This window comes from Procambarus clarkii, chromosome 74 (genome assembly GCF_040958095.1).
Source record: "Procambarus clarkii isolate CNS0578487 chromosome 74, FALCON_Pclarkii_2.0, whole genome shotgun sequence".
Classification (NCBI taxonomy): Eukaryota; Metazoa; Arthropoda; class Malacostraca; order Decapoda; family Cambaridae; genus Procambarus; species Procambarus clarkii.
In genome coordinates, this window is record NC_091223.1 from 4,742,235 (window position 1) to 4,763,553 (window position 21,319).

General features: G+C 47.2%; 1 protein-coding gene across 3 annotated transcripts in view; it reads right to left on the reverse strand.

The window, feature by feature from the left end:
- Positions 1–317: 317 nt before the first annotated feature.
- Positions 318–21,319, reverse strand: part of LOC123750857 (alpha-L-iduronidase) — a 541,648-nt gene continuing 520,646 nt past the window's right edge. Inside the window, exons 7-8 of one of the 3 annotated variants that reach the window (XM_069312906.1) lie at positions 11,591–11,785; positions 318–2,394 (exon numbers count right to left, since the gene is read on the reverse strand). In XM_069312906.1, coding sequence (XP_069169007.1) covers positions 2,355–2,394; positions 11,591–11,785 — 235 coding nt within the window. In that variant the 3' untranslated portion in view covers positions 318–2,354. The remainder of the gene's footprint in view (positions 2,395–11,590; positions 11,786–21,319) is intronic. The other 2 variants (XM_069312905.1, XM_069312904.1) reach the window with 2 other exon arrangements.

Genomic DNA, 21,319 nt, shown 5'->3' on the forward strand with positions numbered 1-21,319 from the left:
AAAATGTAAACGAGGTTTTGGGTATAAAAATGACGTATTTTCACTATAGTAAGCAGTCATACTTCAACTTTCGGAGGGGATCATGGGGGAGCCTAGCGGAGCTGGGGTGAAAATACCAGTAGGATATTATAGCTCTAGTATTATTGACCAATTTCCTAGAAGTAACAGAATACGTAATGTGGAAAGTTCAATTGCCTCTACGCAGCAAATAGACAGTCTACCTGTTAACCTCCCCATTAATCAACGTTTGCGGGATAATTACATAGAATTTCGCATCCCTGGAACCCAGGGCGCCTTCTTAGATCTTGCTAATATTGTTATAGATTTTAAGGTATCTTTAACGAAAGATGACGATACCACAAAATTGGAAGAGGATGACCATGTGGAGTTTGTGAATGGGTTGTCAAATACCATGTTTAAAAGTGTTCAGGTTTTTTTTAGGAGAGCAGGTAGTTGAAACAAATACTAATTTTAATTATTGGTTGTTTATTAAATTAATTACCTCCATGCCTCCATCAAAAATGTCTTCCTTGGGGAGAATTGGAGGCTTTCGCAGGGACTGGAGAGATGACGATGGTATAATCACTAATGAGTTTACAAATACTTATTTTACTGGAGAAACTGCCAAGGATAAAAAATTTATGGGTGATTTAAAAAGTAAAGGTTTGTCGATGTGTTTCCCCCTCCTATTGGATATATCATCCCTAGACCAATACATATTAGATAATATAGATATGCGACTAAGATTGGAGCTCTCCCCCCATGCCTGGGTCCTAAATACAAGTGTGGACGATGGCTCTAAGTATCGCCTGCATATGGATTATGCTAAGTTATGGGTAACACGGGTGTTCCCCTACCCAAGTGCTTACCTAGCCTTAAACAGCTCACTGTTAGCATCCCCTGACCCCATAACCTATACTTTCAATAGAACCATTTCTAAAACATATGTCCTAGCAAGGAATCAAACTAGTCTCTTAATTGATCAACCATTGGCGCAAGTAATTCCACACAAGATATACATGATAATCGTTCCAATGAATTATTTCGCTGGTCTTCACCAAGGTAATGGATTATATTTTGAAAATGCAAACCTGAAAAGTATTGCTATGTATTTGAACAATAATGCAATTTACCGAATTGGTGGCGATTTCGATAACCATTATTCCCACCTTTATTATGAAACTTTGAAGACATTAGGCTTAGAGCGTGATTCACTACTGGCCTATGACACTTCTAATAAGGGAAGATCAATATTCGCCTTTGACTTAACCACCATTCAAACAAAAGATTCCCTCCCTGTGAAGAAATCTGGCAACTTGCGTATGGAGCTTGAATTTGGCGGTGGTGTTACATATAACAGGCTGGTTTTACTGTTTGGGGAAACGACTGGGGTACTATCCGTCGATGGGCAGAGAACTGTTCTATGCGACGTACGAGCGTAAAAAAAACATCATGAATTGTTATGATATAAATATTAATTTAAAAAATAATCTAGGGGATCGAGCACTCTACCTAGGTTGTTATAATGCTGATGAAATAGAACATTTAAATCTCTCTTCAAGAAAACCTATTGTTTTCATAACTAATATTTTACCATCACACAGCAGATTAACTATGGGACATTGGGTAGGAATTTATGTTGATAAAGTTAATCATCGGATGTTTTTTTTGATAGTTATGCAATATCGCCGGTTACTTACGGGCGTCATTTTCAAGGATTTATTAAAACTAACTAAATAAGAAAGGTGTTTGGAATGCGCTACAGACTCCAGAGTGATTTTACTCTTGCCTGTGGTTTGTATTGCGTCATATTTGTTCATAGAATAAGTCACCTGGGGTTGCCTTCAACAGTACATTACTTTCATAATGTATATTCAAGCATTACTTTAAAATTAAATGATAAACGAGCCCTTGCTTATGCGAGACGATATTTTCCTATGAAACATCATTGTGTTAGGATATTTTGTAGAGGTATAGGAGTTGGTTCTTATAGGTGGTGTAGAGAATATTTTTGTTAGCTAGGCAACCTACCTAACAAGGGGTGTAGACTCCTATAAAAAACCCTCTCCCCCTCCCATCCCCATCAAAAGACTGTCTTCCTCCTACAAAATGGAAGGTGTCTCTCAAAAAACACCTGCGGGGAAGATTGAAGTCCTTGAAGGACCTGGTTAGTATTACCCTATCTTTCTGCTAATAGATTTATTTTATGTTTATTTCCCTCAATAAAAAAGTTTGTATATCCTCTATTTCTCCTCTTATGTTTTTCTCCAGTGCAGTTCTTGGGGCCCGTCCACATTTGTAGAGTAGTAATTCTACGTGGGGGGTCTGCCCCAAACAAGATGCTGTTACGTAGTCTAATTGACGATGCCTGCTGTAGAGGACACAAGGCCGCTCCTGCAGGGGGAGAGGTATGTACTAGTTGTTCTTAGAGAAAAATAGAATATTTTTCTAATAAAATATATAATTATATAAAAAACATTTAATCACTATAAATTATTTCCCCCATCTCTTTCCAGAACACTTCCGATGAGAGAGAGGAGGAAACTCAGCCAAAAGGTGTCCACCCAACTCACCCCCGCCCCCCCCCCAAGAGAGGGGGGGATGGGGCTCAAGACCTTCCCCCACTCTTCACAGACGAGGAATCGTCACAATTCTACTCAAACGAGGATGGGGGTGTGGGATAGGGAGGGGGGCGTAGAGCTGTAGTAAGTGAAATATGGCAAGAGCACTCTGTAAACTACAATTATTAACTAACATAATTACTTATACATTTTGTGGCTTTTACCTAATAAAGCATTTAATAAATTATTTTATGTTTTTTTTAACCTTTGGGGGAGGGGGAGGATTTATAATTTAATACTCCTTAAATACTCCCATATAAGGGAGGGGCCATTCAGTCTTGTTCGAATATATATATCCTTAATTAGTCCTATATAACAACGTAGTGTTTAAACGGAGATACCCAGAGTAAGTGAAATATGGCGGGGGCTCACCGTAGACTACAATTTGAGGTGGGTCTATCTGTCACCCCGCCTCTGATTCCATTGTCTGATAAGTGGACCTATCTGGCTCCGCTCCTCTGATTCCATTGTCTGATAAGTACCCCCCATTGTTTGTTAATTGCCCCTATCTGGCTCAGAATATACTACTTCTGCCTCCTCTCCAACTCTGTCTCCCCTCCAACTCTGCCTCCCCTCCAACTCTGCCTCCCCTCCAACTCTGCTTCCCCTCCAACTATGCCTCCCCTCCAACTCTGCCTCCCCTCCAACTCTGCCTCCCCTCCAACTCTGCCTCCCCTCCAACTCTGCCTCCCCTCCAACTATTCCTCCCCTCCAACTCTGCCTCCCCTCCAACTATGCCTCCCCTCCAACTATGCCTCCCCTCCAACTCTGCCTCCCACAACCCTGCCTCCGCTTTATCTCTGACTCCCGTACAGATATATCCCGTTTAGACTGTCGGGTTTCTTTATATTTTTTTCTAGTCCTGTTTAAGCTGTCTGGTTTTCTTATAATTTTAAAAATATCCCGTTTAGACTGTCGGGTTTCCTTAAAAAAAATTCGGAGATATACTTACCACTCTGTCAAACTCGTTTAAGGTCAAAATAGTTTCAAAGATCTTAAAAGTTTGTTATAAAAAGTCAGGGCCAAATCCGCTCTCATAATGCTGAGAATAACTCTACGGTCTTTGTTTTGTTTTTTAGAAAATCACCCATTTGGAGTTAAGGACTAGCAGAGCAGCAGTACGAGACACAATATACAAAGTTAAGGACTAGCAGAGCAACAGTACGAGACACAATATACAAAGTTAAGGACTAGCAGAGCAGCAGTACGAGACACAACATACAAAGTTAAGGACTAGCAGAGCAGCAGTACGAGACACAACATACAAAGTTAAGGACTAGCAGAGCAGCAGTACGAGACACAACATACAAAGTTAAGGACTAGCAGAGCAGCAGTACGAGACACAACATACAAAGTTAAGGACTAGCAGAGCAGTAGTATGCGACACAGCAGGTAAAGACTAGCAGAGCAGCAGTACGAGACACAATATACAAAGTTAAGGACTAGCAGAGCAGCAGTTCGAGACACAATATACAAAGTTAAGGACTAGCAGAGCAGCAGTACGAGACACAACATAAAAAGTTAAGGACTAGCAGAGCAGCAGTATGCGACACAGCAGGTAAAGACTAGCAGAGCAGCAGTAAGTGACACAACATAAAAAGTTAAAGACTAGCAGAACAGCAGTATGCAACACAGCAGATAAGGACTAGCAGAGCAGCAATATGCAACACAGCAGATAAGGACTAGCAAAGCAGCAATATGCAACACAGCAGGTAAAGACTAGCAGAACAGCGGTATGTGACACAACATACAAAGTTTAGGAATAGCAGAGCAACAGTATGCGACACAGTAGGTAAAGACTAACAGAGCAGCAGTGTGCAACGCTCCAGATAAGGACTAGCAGAGCAGCAGTACGCGACACAACATTCAAAGTTATGGACTAACAGAACAGCAGTATGCGACACAACATTTAAAGTTAAGGACTAGCAGAGTAGCTAGTATACGACACAGCAGGTAAAGACTAGTAGAGCAGCAGTACGAGACACAACATACAAAGTTAAGGACTAGCAGTGGATAATCCAGGAAATTCAGGACAATCCTGGAAAAGGGTGCATACTCTGGATGAGAGCAAACATGTGCTTCATATAAGGTTTTCAAGTCCTTACTGTCTTGGTTTGAGATGCGTCGTAAGACTGTCAGTTTCCTGGCGGCCTTTTCGTCTTGGTTAAGCATGTATCTCTTTATTGTTTGTGAAGAGTCGAACTTCATTCGCGAATATTATTTTTATCTGTAAATTCAAGGTTTTGGCCTTCCATTTGCAAAACATTTGCAATATGCAGCCTAGTTATTATCATCGCTTGTATTCCTCAGAGGCAAATGTGACCTGCCATCTTCTACCCCACATAGAAATCGCTGAAAGTTTGTTATTGATGAGTCTTTTTAGCAGATGGAATTTCTTCATGTTTGTATGTAAAGATTAAAGTGCAGTCACCAGCATTGGCTTGAGCTTCAGGAATGAGATGAAGTAGATCATTGAAATAAACATTCCTCGGCAGAGGGCCTAGCACACTATCCTGTGGAACGCTGGCACCAATTGAGTAGCTATCGGATTCTGCTCCATTGAGGACCGTTCCAGGAGTTCATGAAAATAGTCTTACCTTTGTGATTAAAATAGAGCCGAAGATGCCTAGTGCTCAAAGCTTCACTACAGTGAAGTAATCCAGAATGCCAGACGCGATCAAAGGCTCCTTCTATGTCCAGGGCAACAACACAGCTTTTCTTCGACTCATCAAGTGACTGAGGCCACTTAGTAGAGAGATTTAACAAAAGATCAGCGGCAGATCGGTCATTTCTAAAACCATACTGTCACGATCACATATGATGATCAAAAAATGATATCATTTGCTGAGCGATTAATGATTCTAGGAGTTTACCAGTAATGGAGAGCAGTGACATTGGTCTGTAGTTACCAATCACTGAGCGGCTGTGATTTTTGTGTACTGGCACAACATCTGCCTTCTTCCATAAGGAGGGCAAATTACCTTGAGCTAGGGCAGAGATGGAAGAGGCATGTGAGAGGTGGAGCCAACAGGTCAGCGCAGCTGCATAGTAGTCGTGAACTTACCTTATCTGACCCCACAACTTTGATTGTGTCAACTGATTTAAGAGGGAGACCTTCACCAGGCTGAATAACCACTTCAGTTAGCTTGGAGCAAGATGTGGAGGCTGACGTTCAGGATCAGAGACCTGCATCTTGGCAGCAAAGTGGTTTGCCAGCAGATCAGCCTTCTCCTGATTGCTACTTTGCCACAGTACCATCTTCCCGGCTTGGAGGCGGGATTGTATCCTCAGATGAATATCCCTGCTGATCTTTCATCAGGGGCCACCAGACCTTGGATCCAACTCTACTGGGTGCAAGTTTCCTTCGAGTTTTGGATTCCCTTCTGGATATAGCCCATTATTAAACTTCTTTCACTATACGACACGATTGTCTATGAATGTTTCTGTTATGAGCCGAGCCATACTTTATATCGCCTCCAGATCTTGATTTTGGCTTCACCTTCCATCCAGCAGCGATATCTGCCTGTGAGGAATGTGCTTATGCTGGAAGACCAGGTATACGTTGGTGAAAGCGTTTGATTGGTTATACAATCTCCTCTGGAGCAAGACACTACAATCAGCTGCTTCAAGCTCTAATCGGAGGCAACTGAGTGACCTTTTCTCTGAGTAAGACAAGAGCAGCTGGAACAGAAAATGAGTAGGAGGGAAGTGTGAGAGATGGTAGCTAGAAGAGGCTGTGTTTGGAAAGGGCAGGTCAAGAAGAAAGCACAAGAAGGAAGTGAACTCTGTGAACGACCAGAGTAATCAAAGATTACACAAATGCTCTCACACCAGGTGGGCATACAGCTGGGCTCACACCAGGTGGGCATACAGCTGGGCTCACACCAGGTGGGCATACAGCTGGGCTCACACCAGGTGGGCATACAGCTGGGCTCACACCAGGTGGGCATACAGCTGGGCTCACACCAGGTGGGCATACAGCTGGGCTCACACCAGGTGGGCATACAGCTGGGCTCACACCAGGTGGGCATACAGCTGGGCTCACACCAGGTGGGCATACAGCTGGGCTCACACCAGGTGGGCATACAGCTGGGCTCACACCAGGTGGGCATACAGCTGGGCTCACACCAGGTGGGCATACAGCTGGGCTCACACCAGGTGGGCATACAGCTGGGCTCACACCAGGTGGGCATACAGCTGGGCTCACACCAGGTGGGCATACAGCTGGGCTCACACCAGGTGGGCATACAGCTGCGCTCACACCAGGTGGGCATACAGCTGGGCTCACACCAGGTGGGCATACATCTGGACTCACACCAGGTGGGCATACAGCTGGGCTCACACCAGGTGGGGATACAGCTGGGCTCACACCAGGTGGGCATACAGCTGGGCTCACACCAGGTGGGCATACAGCTGTGCTCACACCAGGTGGGCATACAGCTGGGCTCACACCAGGTGGGCATACAGCTGGGCTCACACCAGGTGGGCATACAGCTGGGCTCACACCAGGTGGGCATACAGCTGGGCTCACACCAGGTGGGCATACAGCTGGGCTCACACCAGGTGGGCATACAGCTGGGCTCACACCAGGTGGGCATACAGCTGTGCTCACACCAGGTGGGCATACAGCTGGGCTCAGACCAGGTGGGCATACAGCTGGGCTCACACCAGGTGGGCATACAGCTGGGCTCACACCAGGTGGGCATATAGCTGGGCTCAGACCAGGTGGGCATACAGCTGGGCTCACACCAGGTGGGCATACAGCTGGGCTCACACCAGGTGGGCATACAGCTGGGCTCACACCAGGTGGGCATACAGCTGGGCTCACACCAGGTGGGCATACAGCTGGGCTCACACCAGGTGGGCATACAGCTGGGCTCACACCAGGTGGGCATACAGCTGTGCTCACACCAGGTGGGCATATAGCTGGGCTCACACCAGGTGGGCATACAGCTGGGCTCAGACCAGGTGGGCACACAGCTGGGCTCACACCAGGTGGGCATACAGCTGGGCTCACACCAGGTGGGCATACAGCTGGGCTCACACCAGGTGGGCATACAGCTGGGCTCACACCAGGTGGGCATACAGCTGGGCTCACACCAGGTGGGCATACAGCTGGGCTCACACCAGGTTGGCATATAGCTGGGCTCAGACCAGGTGGGCATACAGCTGGGCTCACACCAGGTGGGCATACAGCTGGGCTCACACCAGGTGGGCATACAGCTGGGCTCACACCAGGTGGGCATACAGCTGGGCTCACACCAGGTGGGCATACAGCTGGGCTCACACCAGGTGGGCATACAGCTGGGCTCACACCAGGTGGGCATACAGCTGGGCTCACACCAGGTGGGCACACAGCTGGGCTCACACCAGGTGGGCATACAGCTGGGCTCACACCAGGTGGGCATACAGCTGGGCTCACACCAGGTGGGCACACAGCTGCACTCACACCAGGTGGGCATACAGCTTCGCTCACGCCAGGTGGGCATACAGCTTCGCTCACGCCAGGTGGGCACACAGCTTCGCTCACGCCAGGTGGGCATACAGCTTCGCTCCCACAAGGTGGGCATACAGCTTCACATAGCTGGGCTCACACCAGGTGGGCATACAGCTTCACACAGCTGCGCTCACACCAGGTGGGCACACAGCTTCACACAGCTGCGCTCACACCAGGTGGGCATACAGCTTCACATAGCTGGGCTCACACCAGGTGGGCATACAGCTTCGCTAACGCCAGGTGGGCACACAGCTTCGCTCCCACCAGGTGGGCACACAGCTGGGCTCACACCAGGTGGGCATACAACTTCGCTCACGCCAGGTGGGCACACAGCTTGGCTCACACTAGGTGGGCATACAGCTTCGCTCCCGCCAGGTGGGCACACAGCTGGGCTCACACTAGGTGGGCATACAGCTTCGCTCCCACCAGGTGGGCACACAGCTGGGCTCACACTAGGTGGGCATACAGCTTCGCTCACACCAGGTGGGCACACAGCTGGGCTCACACTAGGTGGGCATTCAGCTTCGCTCACACCAGGTGGGCACACAGCTACGCTCACGCCAAGTGGGCAAGTCTTGTCAGGTGAGGGAGCCTACACTGCTCACCTGGCCGAGCCACACCGTGCTGTGCGCCAGACTTGTCCTCACCTGATCACCATGGGGTCATACTACACGTGGTCTCCTATAACCTTGTCCTCATCTGATCACCACACCGTGTCATTATGGGGTCATACTCCACGTGGTCTCCTATAACCTTGTCCTCATCTGATCACCACACCGTGTCATTATGGGGTCATACTCCACGTGGTCTCCTATAACCTTGTCCTCATCTGATCACCACACCGTGTCATTATGGGGTCATACTCCACGTGGTCTCCTATAACCTTGTCCTCATCTGATCACCACACCGTGTCATTATGGGGTCATACTCCACGTGGTCTCCTATAACCTTGTCCTCATCTGATCACCACACCGTGTCATTATGGGGTCATACTCCACGTGGTCTCCTATAACCTTGTCCTCATCTGATCACCACACCGTGTCATTATGGGGTCATACTCCACGTGGTCTCCTATAACCACTGGTGGAGAAAGTTTGGGTGATCTTCAGTCACTGCAGTATTAAGTCTCTGTGTGTATGTGGAGGTTTGCTTCAGATGGCCTAGTGAGTACTCAAATTTCTACATTTTGTACTGAAATTTCTTTGGTTGATGGTACATCTACTTCTGGCTGAACGTTGTCCTGGAGCACCTGGTAAGGTGAAGGAAGCGTACTCGAGGGAAACGCACCTGTAAGAGGCGACCACAGTATGTTGGAGGGAACTACTGTGATAGTCTTTATCACAGAGAGGTTGGGGTTCCTGTTGTGATACCCTGTGTATGTAATTACTGTGTTTATTGATTAATTACAGTGTGATTGTTAATTATGACTGTATTGTGTTGTGATTTGTTGTGCAGTGTTATAGATTAGCCCTGAGAAGTCTAGCATAGTGCTACAGTGTTTTGTTTGTCTGTGCGGCAATGATTTGATGTGATCTTTAATTGGTAATTAAGGATTCAGTGATAAGTTAATTTAGTGTAATTAACATCTTTAAGTGTTGTTAGGCAAGCTGTCGTGAGTAACAGTATTGAGTTAACGTAATTCGTTCTTGAATGATTATTTGTCCATTTAATAACAGTAATTGGTGTAATTACTCACTGAGTGTTTAATTAGTCCGAATGACAGAGTAACTATGGTTAGTGAATTATTGTTTTGATTGGTTTGATTGTCTGAGAGACAGGATTGTGACTAACATAGATTGCTTTGTTGCTGACTATCTGGGTTAACAGTAAACTAATGTAATTAATCACCGAGACTAATTAGTGTAATTGATTAGACTATTGTTTTGATGGTCGCGTTTAGAGACGAATGTTAAAGTAATTGAGAGGATTACCTGAGATTGTCTCACTGAACCGCCTTACTCTTTGTTTCATTGTTTTAATTTCATTTTTTATGCAATTGATTGAATTGCAAGTTGAGTCCTAAGTGAGCACCCGTATTGTGCAGTCAACTCATTATAGCAGCCTGAAGCAGCACTGATTGGAATCTGTGGTATACTGAGAGCGGCAAAGGAGACGGACTCCTTGCTAAACTGCTGTCTGGAGATCTGTCTTCAGGTGTCACGGAAGGACATTAAAGTAACGTCAAGATTATTGTGCCTTGCATTAGATTTAGTTCTTTATGAATAAAATGTTATTGTTGCCAAAAGAAAAGTGTCTATCTGTCAATACCTTCCAATATTATTGTCCCACCCATGCTGCAACGTATTGAACTGTTCTTGCAAACTTTAATGAAGGCCTGATTATGGATTCGATCCCGATTCAAAGCTGCACGCATCAAATTAAATTTCATTTGAGAACTTGTGAGCTACTCATACCATTGTCCTAAGGATTTGAGAAGCTCAACAACCTGATGGATAAGGTCCCATGGTTTTGGAACCCTGGCGGTTGTATCGCGCCATTTATTTCAGTTTTAAAGTAATGTAATAATCGGCTCTGGCAATTAACGTGCTGGCTTGTGCAGTTCTTTCTTACCGAGAACATTTGTATTAGTCTCCAATCACAAATAAATAAATCTCACAATAATGCAGCTCTGATTCCAGGTAGACCTACAACTATATACTCCTAGCCTGACTCCTGATAGACCTACAACTATATACTGGTGTTGCCCTGACTTCAGGAAGACCTAAACAAATATATTCCGCTGCTACCATGACTCCTTGTAGACCTTCAACTATATACTGCTGGCCTGACTCCAGGTAAACTTAAATCTATGCACTCCTTCCCTGACACAAGGTAGGTCTACAGCTTTACAATGTTGCCCGGCACCAGGTAGGCCGACATCCTTATTCTTCCACGAGTTAGGCCTACAACTGTTGCCCTAGTTGTAAATTGGTTTATAATTATACGCAACTGCTTTTACATCAAGTAGGCCAAAAATTATACAATTCCTCTAGGTGCCAGGTAGGCTTATACATTTACATATGTACACTTGCGTCATGTAGACTACATCTATTTACTGATGTCCTTGGTTCTATGAAGGCCTCTAACTATGACCTGCTACTGACATAGTTTAGTCCTACACTGATGCCCAAGTGACAAATGTGCAACATTGTAACCGCGGCATCCATGTAGTGGTGCCGTGGTGCATGTAGGCCGACACCTGTACTGCTGTCCTGCCACCAGGTAGGCCTACAACCATATGTTGATGCTCTGGTTCCCGATAGGCCTACAGATATACACTTCCGTCCTTGTGTAATATAGGCCTACAACCCTGGATCAAGGTACGCATACAACCATACACTTCTGCACTTGTACCAGGAAAGCCTACAACTATACACTGCATCCCTGGTGCCACGTAGGCCTACACAATAGTCTACAGGCCAGTCGGCAGGTAGGCCTACAGCCAGGACAAGGAGAGGCGTCTGATACTCACCTGGCTACCATCGTCCGCTGGTCAAAGAAGCTGGGCCGGTAGTTAAGGAAGGCGTTGTCGAAACTGTAGAGTAGATGTGGGAGTGCGGCCCGGGCCTGGTGGTGGACATATACGGCCCGGGCCACCAGTGCTGCGTACCTGGAGTCCGCCCTCCACTCCTCCCTCCGCCACCACCCCTTCAGGAAGTCGCCCTCGCTACGGACATTCAGAGATACATTCTTATCAACAATAACAAAAAACCTTAAGGCTAAGAACATAAGAACATAAGAACAAAGGTAACTGCAGAAGGCTTATTGGCCCATACGAGGCAGCTCCTAATTATAACCACCCAATCCCACTCATATACTTGTCCAACCCGCGCTTGAAACAATCGAGGGACCCCACCTCCACCACGTTACGCGGTCACAGCAGTAGCCCTCTTGGCCCGTATGAGACAGGTTATGGCCGCCCCCACTCATTCCTGTCTGTCGCACCTACGACTGAAACACTTCGTGGAGAATGACAGTAAGTCACATATATGTGGCTGAAAATACAACTCTCTACCAACACACCTGTATAAAAACGTCTTCACTTACATTCTCTACAGGTGTGGGGTTGGGGGCATGGATTGTCATCACTGCGGTCGACCGATGCCGTCCGTTATGTAGGACTGCCACCTATTACAACCAGTGACGACTCTGATGTCTGAAATTGAGCCTATGTGTCTCTCTCTCAGACTGCTTGGTCTGAGGGGGAGGGAGAGAGAGAGAGAGAAGGAGAGAGAGAGAGAGAGAGAGAAGGAGAGAGAGAAGGAGAGAGAGAGAGAGAGAAGGGGAGAGAGGAGGGAGAGAGAGAGAGAGAGTAGGAGAGAGAGAGAGAGAGAGAAGGAGAGAAAGAGTGGGAGGGAGAGACACAGACAGACGGAGACCTGGGCACGGCCAGGTATACCATGTAGTCTATTATGTTAACATTAAAGTGTTCCAATAATTAATAACCCAATTTTCAAACTATTATTTACTCATAAGTGACGATGAGTTACAATAACATGACTAAAGATATAATGACCAAACCACTCATCAGAACATTTACAAACCACGACGTTTCGACCCCTCCAGGACCATTATCCAGGACGTTTCGACTCCTTCAGGACCATTATCCAGGACGTTTCGACCCCTTCAGGACCATTATCCAGGACGTTTCGACCCCTTCAGGACCATTATCCAGGACGTTTCGACCCCTCCAGGACCATTATCCAGGACGTTTCGACCCCTCTAGGAACATTATCCAGGAAGTTTCGACCCCCTCCAGGACCATTATCCAGGACGTTTCGACCCCTCCAGGACCATTATCCAGGACGTTTCGACCCCTCCAGGACCATTATCCAAGACGTTTCGACCCCTCCAGGACCATTAGCCATGATGTTTCGACTCCTCTAGGACCATTATCCAAGACGTTTCGACCCCTTCAGGACCATTATCCAGGACGTTTCGACCCATCCAGAACCATTATCAAGGAAGTTTCGACCCCTCCAGGACCATTATCCAGGACGTTTCGACCCCTTCAGGACCATTATCCAGGACGTTTCGACCCCTACAGGACCATTATCCAGGACGTTTCGACCCCTCTAGGAATATTATCCAGGAAGTTTCGACCCCTCCAGGACCATTATCCAGGACGTTTCGACCCCTCCAGGACCATTATCCAGGACGTTTCGACCCCTACAGGACCATTATCCAGGACGTTTCGACCCCTCTAGGAATATTATCCAGGAAGTTTCGACCCCTCCAGGACCATTATCCAGGACGTTTCGACCCCTTCAGGACCATTATCCAGGACGTTTCGACCCCTACAGGACCATTATCCAGGACGTTTCGACCCCTCTAGGAATATTATCCAGGAAGTTTCGACCCCTCCAGGACCATTATCCAGGACGTTTCGACCCCTCCAGGACCATTATCCAGGACGTTTCGACCCCTCCAGGACCATTATCCAGGACGTTTCGACCCCTCCAGGACAATTATCCAGGACGTTTCGACCCCCTCCAGGACCATTATCCAGGACGTTTCGACCCCTCCAGGACCATTATCCAGGACGTTTCGACCCCTCCAGGACCATTATCCAGGACGTTTCGACCCCCTCCAGGACCATTATCCAGGATGTTTCCACCCTCTAGGACCATTATCCAAGACGATTCAACCCCTCCAGGACCATTATCCAGGACGTTTCGACCCCTCCTGTACCATTATCCAGGACAGTGCGACCCTCCAGGACCATTATCCAGGACGTTTCGACCCCTCCAGGACCATTATCCAGGACAGTGCGACCCTCCAGGACCATTATCCAGGACATTTCGACCCCTCCAGGACCATTATTCAGGATGGTGCGACCCTCCAGGACCATTATCCAGGGCGGTGGGTCCCTCCAGGACCATTATCCAGGACGGTGGGACCCTCCAGGACCATTATCCAGGACGGTGGGTCCCTCCAGGACCATTATCCAAGACGGTGGGACCCTCCAGGACCATTATCCAGGACGGTGGGACCCTCCAGGACCATTATCCAGGACGGTGCGAGTAGTGAAGTTGAGGACTATGATCGTGCACAGCACCTGAGCAGGTGAGCTCATTAAGCCCCCCTGCTCAGGTGAGCACAGGTGCATAGTCCCAGTAGGGTCTGTGGGGATTCCCCGGATGTTTTGGCGCGTGCTGGCGCGTGGTGGACGCCTGCGTCCGGCCGTGGGGGCATGAGAGAGGGTCATGTTGGGGGCTAAAGGGAGTCTATGTGGATGGTATGCGGTCATGTAGGGAGAAGGAAGAGGAAGAATAGGAGAAGAGGAGAAGATGAATATGTATGAGTATGTCCGAAGAGTTAATCCTGTGTGTACTCACCTGGTTGTGCTTGCGGGGGTTGAGCTCTGGCTCTTTGGTCCCTCCTCTCAACCGTCAATCAACATGTGTACAGGTTCCTGAGCCTATTGGGCTCTATCATATCTACACTTGAAACTGTGTATGGAGTCAGCCTCCACCACATTGCTTCCTAATGCATTCCATTTGTCAACCACTCTGACACTAAAAAAGTTCTTTCTAATATCTCTGTGGCTCATTTGGGCACTCAGTTTCCACCTGTGTCCCCTAGTGCGTATGCCCCTTGTGTTAAATAGCCTATCTTTATCAACCCTGTCGATTCCCTTGAGAATCTTGAATGTGGTGATCATGTCACCCCTAACTCTTCTGTCTTCCAACGAAGTGAGGTTCAATTCCCGTAGTCTCTCCTCGTAGCTCATACCTCTCAGCTCGTGTACTAGTCTGGTGGCAAACCTTTGAACCTTTTCCAGTTTAGTCTTATGCTTGACTAGATATGGACTCCATGCTGGAGCCGCATACTCCAGGATTGGTCTGACATATGTGGTATATAATGTTCTGAAAGATTCCTTACACAAGTTTCTAAAGGCCGTTCTTATGTTAGCCAACCTGGCATATGCTGTTGATGTTATCCTCTTGATATGAGCTTCAGGGGACAGGTCTGGCATGATATCAACCCCCAGGTCTTTCTCTCTCTCGGACTCTTGAAGTATTTCATCTCCCAAGTGAAACCTTGTATCTGGTCTCCTGCTTCCTACTCCTATCTTCATTACATTACATTTGCTTGGGTTAAACTCTAACATCCATTTGTTCGACCATTCCTGCAGCTTGTCCAGGTCTTCTTGTAGCCTCAAGCTGTCCTCCTCTGCCTTAATCCTTCTCATAATTTTGGCATCGTCAGCAAACATTGAGAGGAATGAGTCTATACCCTCTGGGTATAGACATTTACGTATATCAGAAACAGGATAGGTCCAAGCACAGAGCCCTGTGGGACTTCACTGGTGACTTCCCGCCATTCTAAGGTCTCACCCCTCACTATAACTCTCTGCTTCCTATTGCTTAGGTACTCCCTTATCCACTGGAGCGCCCTTCCAGCTACTCCTGCCTGTTTCTCCAGCTTATGCATCAACCTTTTATGGGGTACTGTGTCAAAGGCTTTCCGACAGTCAAAAAAAATGCAGTCCGCCCATCCTTCTCTTTCTTGCTTAATCTTTGTCACCTGATCATAGAATTCTATCAAGCCTGTAAGGCAAGATTTACCCTCCCTGAACCCATGTTGATGGGTTGTCACGAAGTCTCTTCTCTCCAGATGTATTACTAGGTTTTTTCTCACAATCTTCTCCATCACCTTGCATGGTATACAAGTTAAGGACACTGGCCTGTAGTTCAGTGCCTCTTGTCTGTCACCCTTTTTAAATATTGGTACTACATTAGCAGTCTTCCATATTTCTGGTAGGTCTCCCGTTTCCAGTGACCTACTATACACTAGGGAGAGTGGCAAGCTAAGTGCTCCAGCACACTCTTTCAATACCCATGGTGAGATTCCATCCGCCCCAACAGCTTTTCTCACATCCAGCTCCAAAAGGTGCTTCTTGACCTCATCTCTTGTAATTTCGAACCTTTCCAAGGTCACCTGGTTTGCTGCCACCTCTCCTAGCACCGTGACTTCTCCCTGTTCTATTGTAAAGACCTCCTGGAACCTTTTGTTGAGTTCTTCACACACCTCTTTGTCATTCTCTGTGTACCTGTCCTCGCCCACCCTAAGTTTCATCACCTGTTCCTTCACTGTTGTCTTCCTCCTGATGTGACTGTGTAGTAGCTTTGGTTCGGTCTTGGCTTTATTAGCTATATCATTTTCATTCCTTTTCTCGGCTGCTCTTCTCACACTAACATACTCGTTCCTGGTTCTCTGGTATCTCTCTCTACTTTCTGGTGTTCTGTTATTACGGAAGTTCCTCCATGCCCTTTTGTTCAGCTCCTTTGCTTTCATACATTCCCTATTAAACCACGGATTCTTCCTTTGCTTCTCTGTTTTTTCCTGTTGGGCTGGGACAAACCTGCTTACAGCCTCCTGACATTTTTGGGTGATATAGTTCATCATGTCTTGTACAGACTTGGTTCCGAGTTCTGTGTCCCAATGTATATCCCATAGGAATTTATTCATCTCCTCATAGTTTCCCTTTCGGTACGCCAGCCCTTTGTTTCCCAGTTCTTTTTTGGGGGTGATAATTCCTAGCTCAACCAGGTACTCAAAGCTCAATACACTATGATCACTCATAGTGTATGAGTGTATGTGTGTGTGTACTTACCTAATTGTACTTACCTAATTGTGCTTGCGGGGGTTGAGCTCTGGCTCTTTGGTCCCGCCTCTCAACCGTCAATCAACTGGTGTACAGATTCCTGAGCCTATTGGGCTCTATCATATCTACATTTGAAACTGTGAATGGAGTCAGCCTCCACCACATCACTTCCTAATGCATTCCATTTGCTAACTACTCTGACACTGAAAAAGTTCTTTCTAACGTCTCTGTGGCTCATTTGGGTACTCAGCTTCCACCTGTGTCCCCTTGTTCGCGTCCCACCAGTGTTGAAAAGTTCGTCCTTGTTTACCCGGTCGATTCCCCTGAGGATTTTGTAGGTTGTGATCATGTCCCCCCTTACTCTTCTGTCTTCCAGTGTCGTGAGGTGCATTTCCCGCAGCCTTTCCTCATAACTCATGCCTCTTAGTTCTGGGACTAGTCTAGTAGCATACCTTTGGACTTTTTCCAGCTTCGTCTTGTGCTTGACAAGGTACGGGCTCCATGCTGGGGCCGCATACTCCAGGATTGGTCTTACATATGTGGTGTACAAGATTCTGAATGATTCCTTACACAGGTTCCTGAACGCCGTTCTGATGTTAGCCAGCCTCGCATATGCCGCAGACGTTATTCTCTTTATGTGGGCTTCAGGAGACAGGTTTGGTGTGATATCAACTCCTAGATCTTTCTCTCTGTCTGTTTCATTAAGTACTTCATCTCCTATTCTGTATCCTGTGCCTGGCCTCCTGTTTCCACTGCCTAGTTTCATTACTTTGCATTTACTCGGGTTGAACTTCAACAGCCATTTGTTGGACCATTCACTCAGTCTATCCAGGTCATCTTGTAGCCTCCTACTATCATCCTCTGTTTCAATCCTCCTCATAATTTTTGCATCGTCGGCAAACATTGAGAGGAACGAATCTATACCCTCTGGGAGATCATTTACATATACCAGAAACAGTATAGGTCCAAGGACTGACCCCTGCGGGACTCCACTTGTGACGTCTCGCCAATCTGAGACCTCACCCCTCGCACAGACTGTGTGTGTGTGTGTGTGTGTGTGTGTGTGTGTGTGTGTGTGTGTGTGTGTGTGTGTGTGTGTGTGTGTGTGTGTGTGTGTGTGTGTGTGTGTGTGTGTGTGTGTGTGTGTGTGTGTGTGTGTGTGTGTGTGTGTGTGTGTGAGTGTGTGTGTGTGTGTGTAGATAGATGGGAGTATGTTGAGTGAAGGAGAGCAGAGTCTTAAGATGGGTATGTAGGTTATGTTGTGGAGGGAGAGGTCCCCCTAGCTGAGAGGGTAGGAGACCAGAGCGAGGGGAAAGTTACATAGATGGGGGAGTATGTAGGTTATGTTGAGGGGGAGGGTCCCCCCTAGGTTATGTTGAGGGGGGAGGATCCCCACCCCTTACATGCCATGGATATGTTGAGGAGGGAGAGGGGGCTCCCCACTAGGTGAGAGGGTAGACCAGAGTCTTAAGATGAGATGCTGGAGGGGAGAAGGGGAAAGTGAGGGGAACAGCTGGAGCCATTATTTTTCTTAAAGAATGACTGTTTTCTGGGGCGAATATCCTATTTCCGCGCCAGTGCGGATGACGTCCATCATCCATAATCGTTTTTTCCAAGTCTTCCGGGGGAGTCTGGGGATGTTCTCACCGTCAGGGTTCCCTCTCGACTGTGGTTTTCGTTAAGGAGGGGAAAGGGAGGTAACAGCTGGCAGTGGGTTTGTGTGTGAAAGTGGAGTCATTATTTTTTCTTAAAGAATGATAGTTTTATGTACCCTCCCTGCTTCCAGAGCGCTAAGGATATGCGGACCATACCTACCACATAGCTATGAGGAGAGACACCACATGACCATATGGGGTTACCTCTTCAAAGATTGTGGCCTAACTGTTTCAAATGTCATCATCTACCTCTACCATAGGCAGCCATGCCCACCCCTCCCCCCTCCATCCACATAGCAGGACATACCACATACCAACACCACCACCACCACACTGCTAGGAGTGACAGCAATATGGCGTACCATACTCTCTCCTGACACAGCTCACACCGGCACATAGCATTGAGTGTTTAATTGTTCTTTCTCAAAGGTGTGCCATGACCTCAACATACAAATTCCAAATGCTGGCTAGGGCGGGGAGAGAGAGAGAGAGAGCCTTTGTGGGTGGGTCCCCTCTTTGGAGACTGACTCACAACTGGCTAAATGACCCAGCACCGCACGCACCTATCCCATGCTCCAACAGGCCCCAAACACTCCCCCCCAACCCCTCCTCCCCCCTTACCATCAACTATTGTTCTGTGCAAAGCCTTTGGTATTATTTTCTGATCATATGTGTAACCTTGTATCATAGCATGACCGAGAGTCATAAGGTGGTCTCCAATCTTATTATTATAACTAATAATAATTTTTTTGTAAACACAACTACACGGGATACACATAGCATTCACTGGTAACTCTCTCTCTCTCTCAAAGCAAACATATATACGACTAATATGGAAAAAAAATAGTCTTGATACTATTATTAAATTGACTTGTTCATTATCCCGAGTTCAAGGCCGTCTCTAAGACCTACAATATCCAAATGTAAACTGCAGTTGATGAGAATAAGACCGGATAAGACGTTAGTGAAATAGTTGAAAATGTTTGCAAATCTAGACAATCTCCTATAGCCCTTATATTCAAAACACAAATAAAATATTAGCACACCCTTGAATAGCATTATATCATCATTATGTAACGTGGAAAATTTCTTTCTGTCTGATGATCAAATAGCATTTTTGAAAAAATGACATCAGCTTGGTCTTATTCCATTAGGACTGTGAGGGATCTAGATCCCTCAGCTAGTTTTCCTAGTTTCTAGATTAGGCTAGTCACTCTAGAAACTGAAGCTTTCAAAATAACATATGCTTGTTGGGTGTTGAATGAAAGCTTATGTTAAGGACTATCAGTTGGGACTGGTTAGAAGTCTGTGAGTGCTCTGTAGAGAGAATTACAGAAATTTTCCTGTTTCTGTGAAGTAGGATGTGAGTTACTTGTCTAAAAACGGTTAGAGGTGGGGGGGGGGGGGGAGAGTGGAGTGAACGCTGCCTTTTCCCCCCATATGGGAGACATCACGCCACTCTGTAGGCCTCACCCTCCTTGTGACGTCACAGGACGCCCGAGGGTGACGGAGGCCTGTGACTGGTTGAGGCACGAGGAGCCGTGCCGGCTTCAAGCTGATTAGTCTAGACAAGGTAGGGGTATTTGAGTTTTCCCGCCTGCCAGGGAGTTAGTTTGAATTGGGCGGCCAGGGGAGGAAGAAGTGTTTGGTGGGGGTGGCACGCCGGCCACCTCCACCCCCTTTTAATCGCTTCTGTCGTCCAAATTACTCATCGATTGGGGCACTCCTGCCATCAGGGGTTGTGTCAAGGCCCAATTAAGTGAATTGGGGCCAAGGATATACGGAAGAAACAGTAAAAAGCTAGAGACAGTTGTCTGTGTGCACCCATGAGGCAGGCTGGCAGAGCCTCATGGTGTAACAGGTGGGTCGAGTATCCTGTCTAGTGGCAATGGACAATTGGTGTTGGGCAGTGTGAGTGTGATATTACAAGCCCATGTTGGACTTTGCATTCCGCCAGGCTGCGTCAGTGTGGGGACGCCGCCGGCCATTGTCACCCTGGGGTAGAACAAGGCAGGTTCTAGCTTGATGGGGTTGTGATTCCCCAGCCGCGTGGGTACTCCTGTATGCAGCAGCCTACCAGCCCGTGGCCACCCACCCAGGCCACCCGCGCAGCCAAACCCCACTCCCACCCCACCCGCCAGCTCAGCCGGTGGGGTGCTATGAGGTCATGCGCTACCCGTGGCCACCCCCAGGCCACCCAGTGGCCAGCCTGCCCGCGCGCCGGCCACCCCACCCGCCTGCCCGCGCGCCGGCCAAACCCCACCCCCCTCTCTCAGCTCGGGAGGGGCGCTGTGGCCACATGCCTTGGCCACTTTCCCGGGACAGCCTAGGGCCACATCTTGTCGACGCATGAGGAGCAAGCAAGCTAAGTGTTGTCAGCTAGTGTGGCAGTGACTTGGGAAATGAGGAAAAAAATAAGGGAAAGAGGGCAGTAAAAATGAGTACTATTACAGTGTGATGGGTACCGGTGGAAATTCCCGGAAAGAGTTATCTCAGAGCCTCGCCAGGCTAGAGAAGCAGCTGAGTGACAGCTGTCAGTGGGATCCAGGTGTTTGATAGGGGCGGTACCTGGAGATAGATATTATACACGAGACCACACTGTATGTATAGTAGACTGACTAGAGTATGTAACCAGTCAGTGTAGAGATTTACCATATAAGTTATCCAGCCTGTCGATTCTATATAATGTTCAGACTGGATTAATGCCATAGAGTACCTTAAAATTATAATCATTAGAGGTAGGCAGGGATGTCAGTGGGGACCCCCTGAAGTCTGTGTAGTAGTTACATTTTTACATGATGATGTAATTTTCATTGATTATGTGAATGCCATTTCTATGTGTTCATTTGCATGTTTATGTACTGTGTTGTGTGGTAAGTCAGTAGATGTGATTGCTGACTCATTGCCTAATAATGTCATTAGCATGTGGGGTATG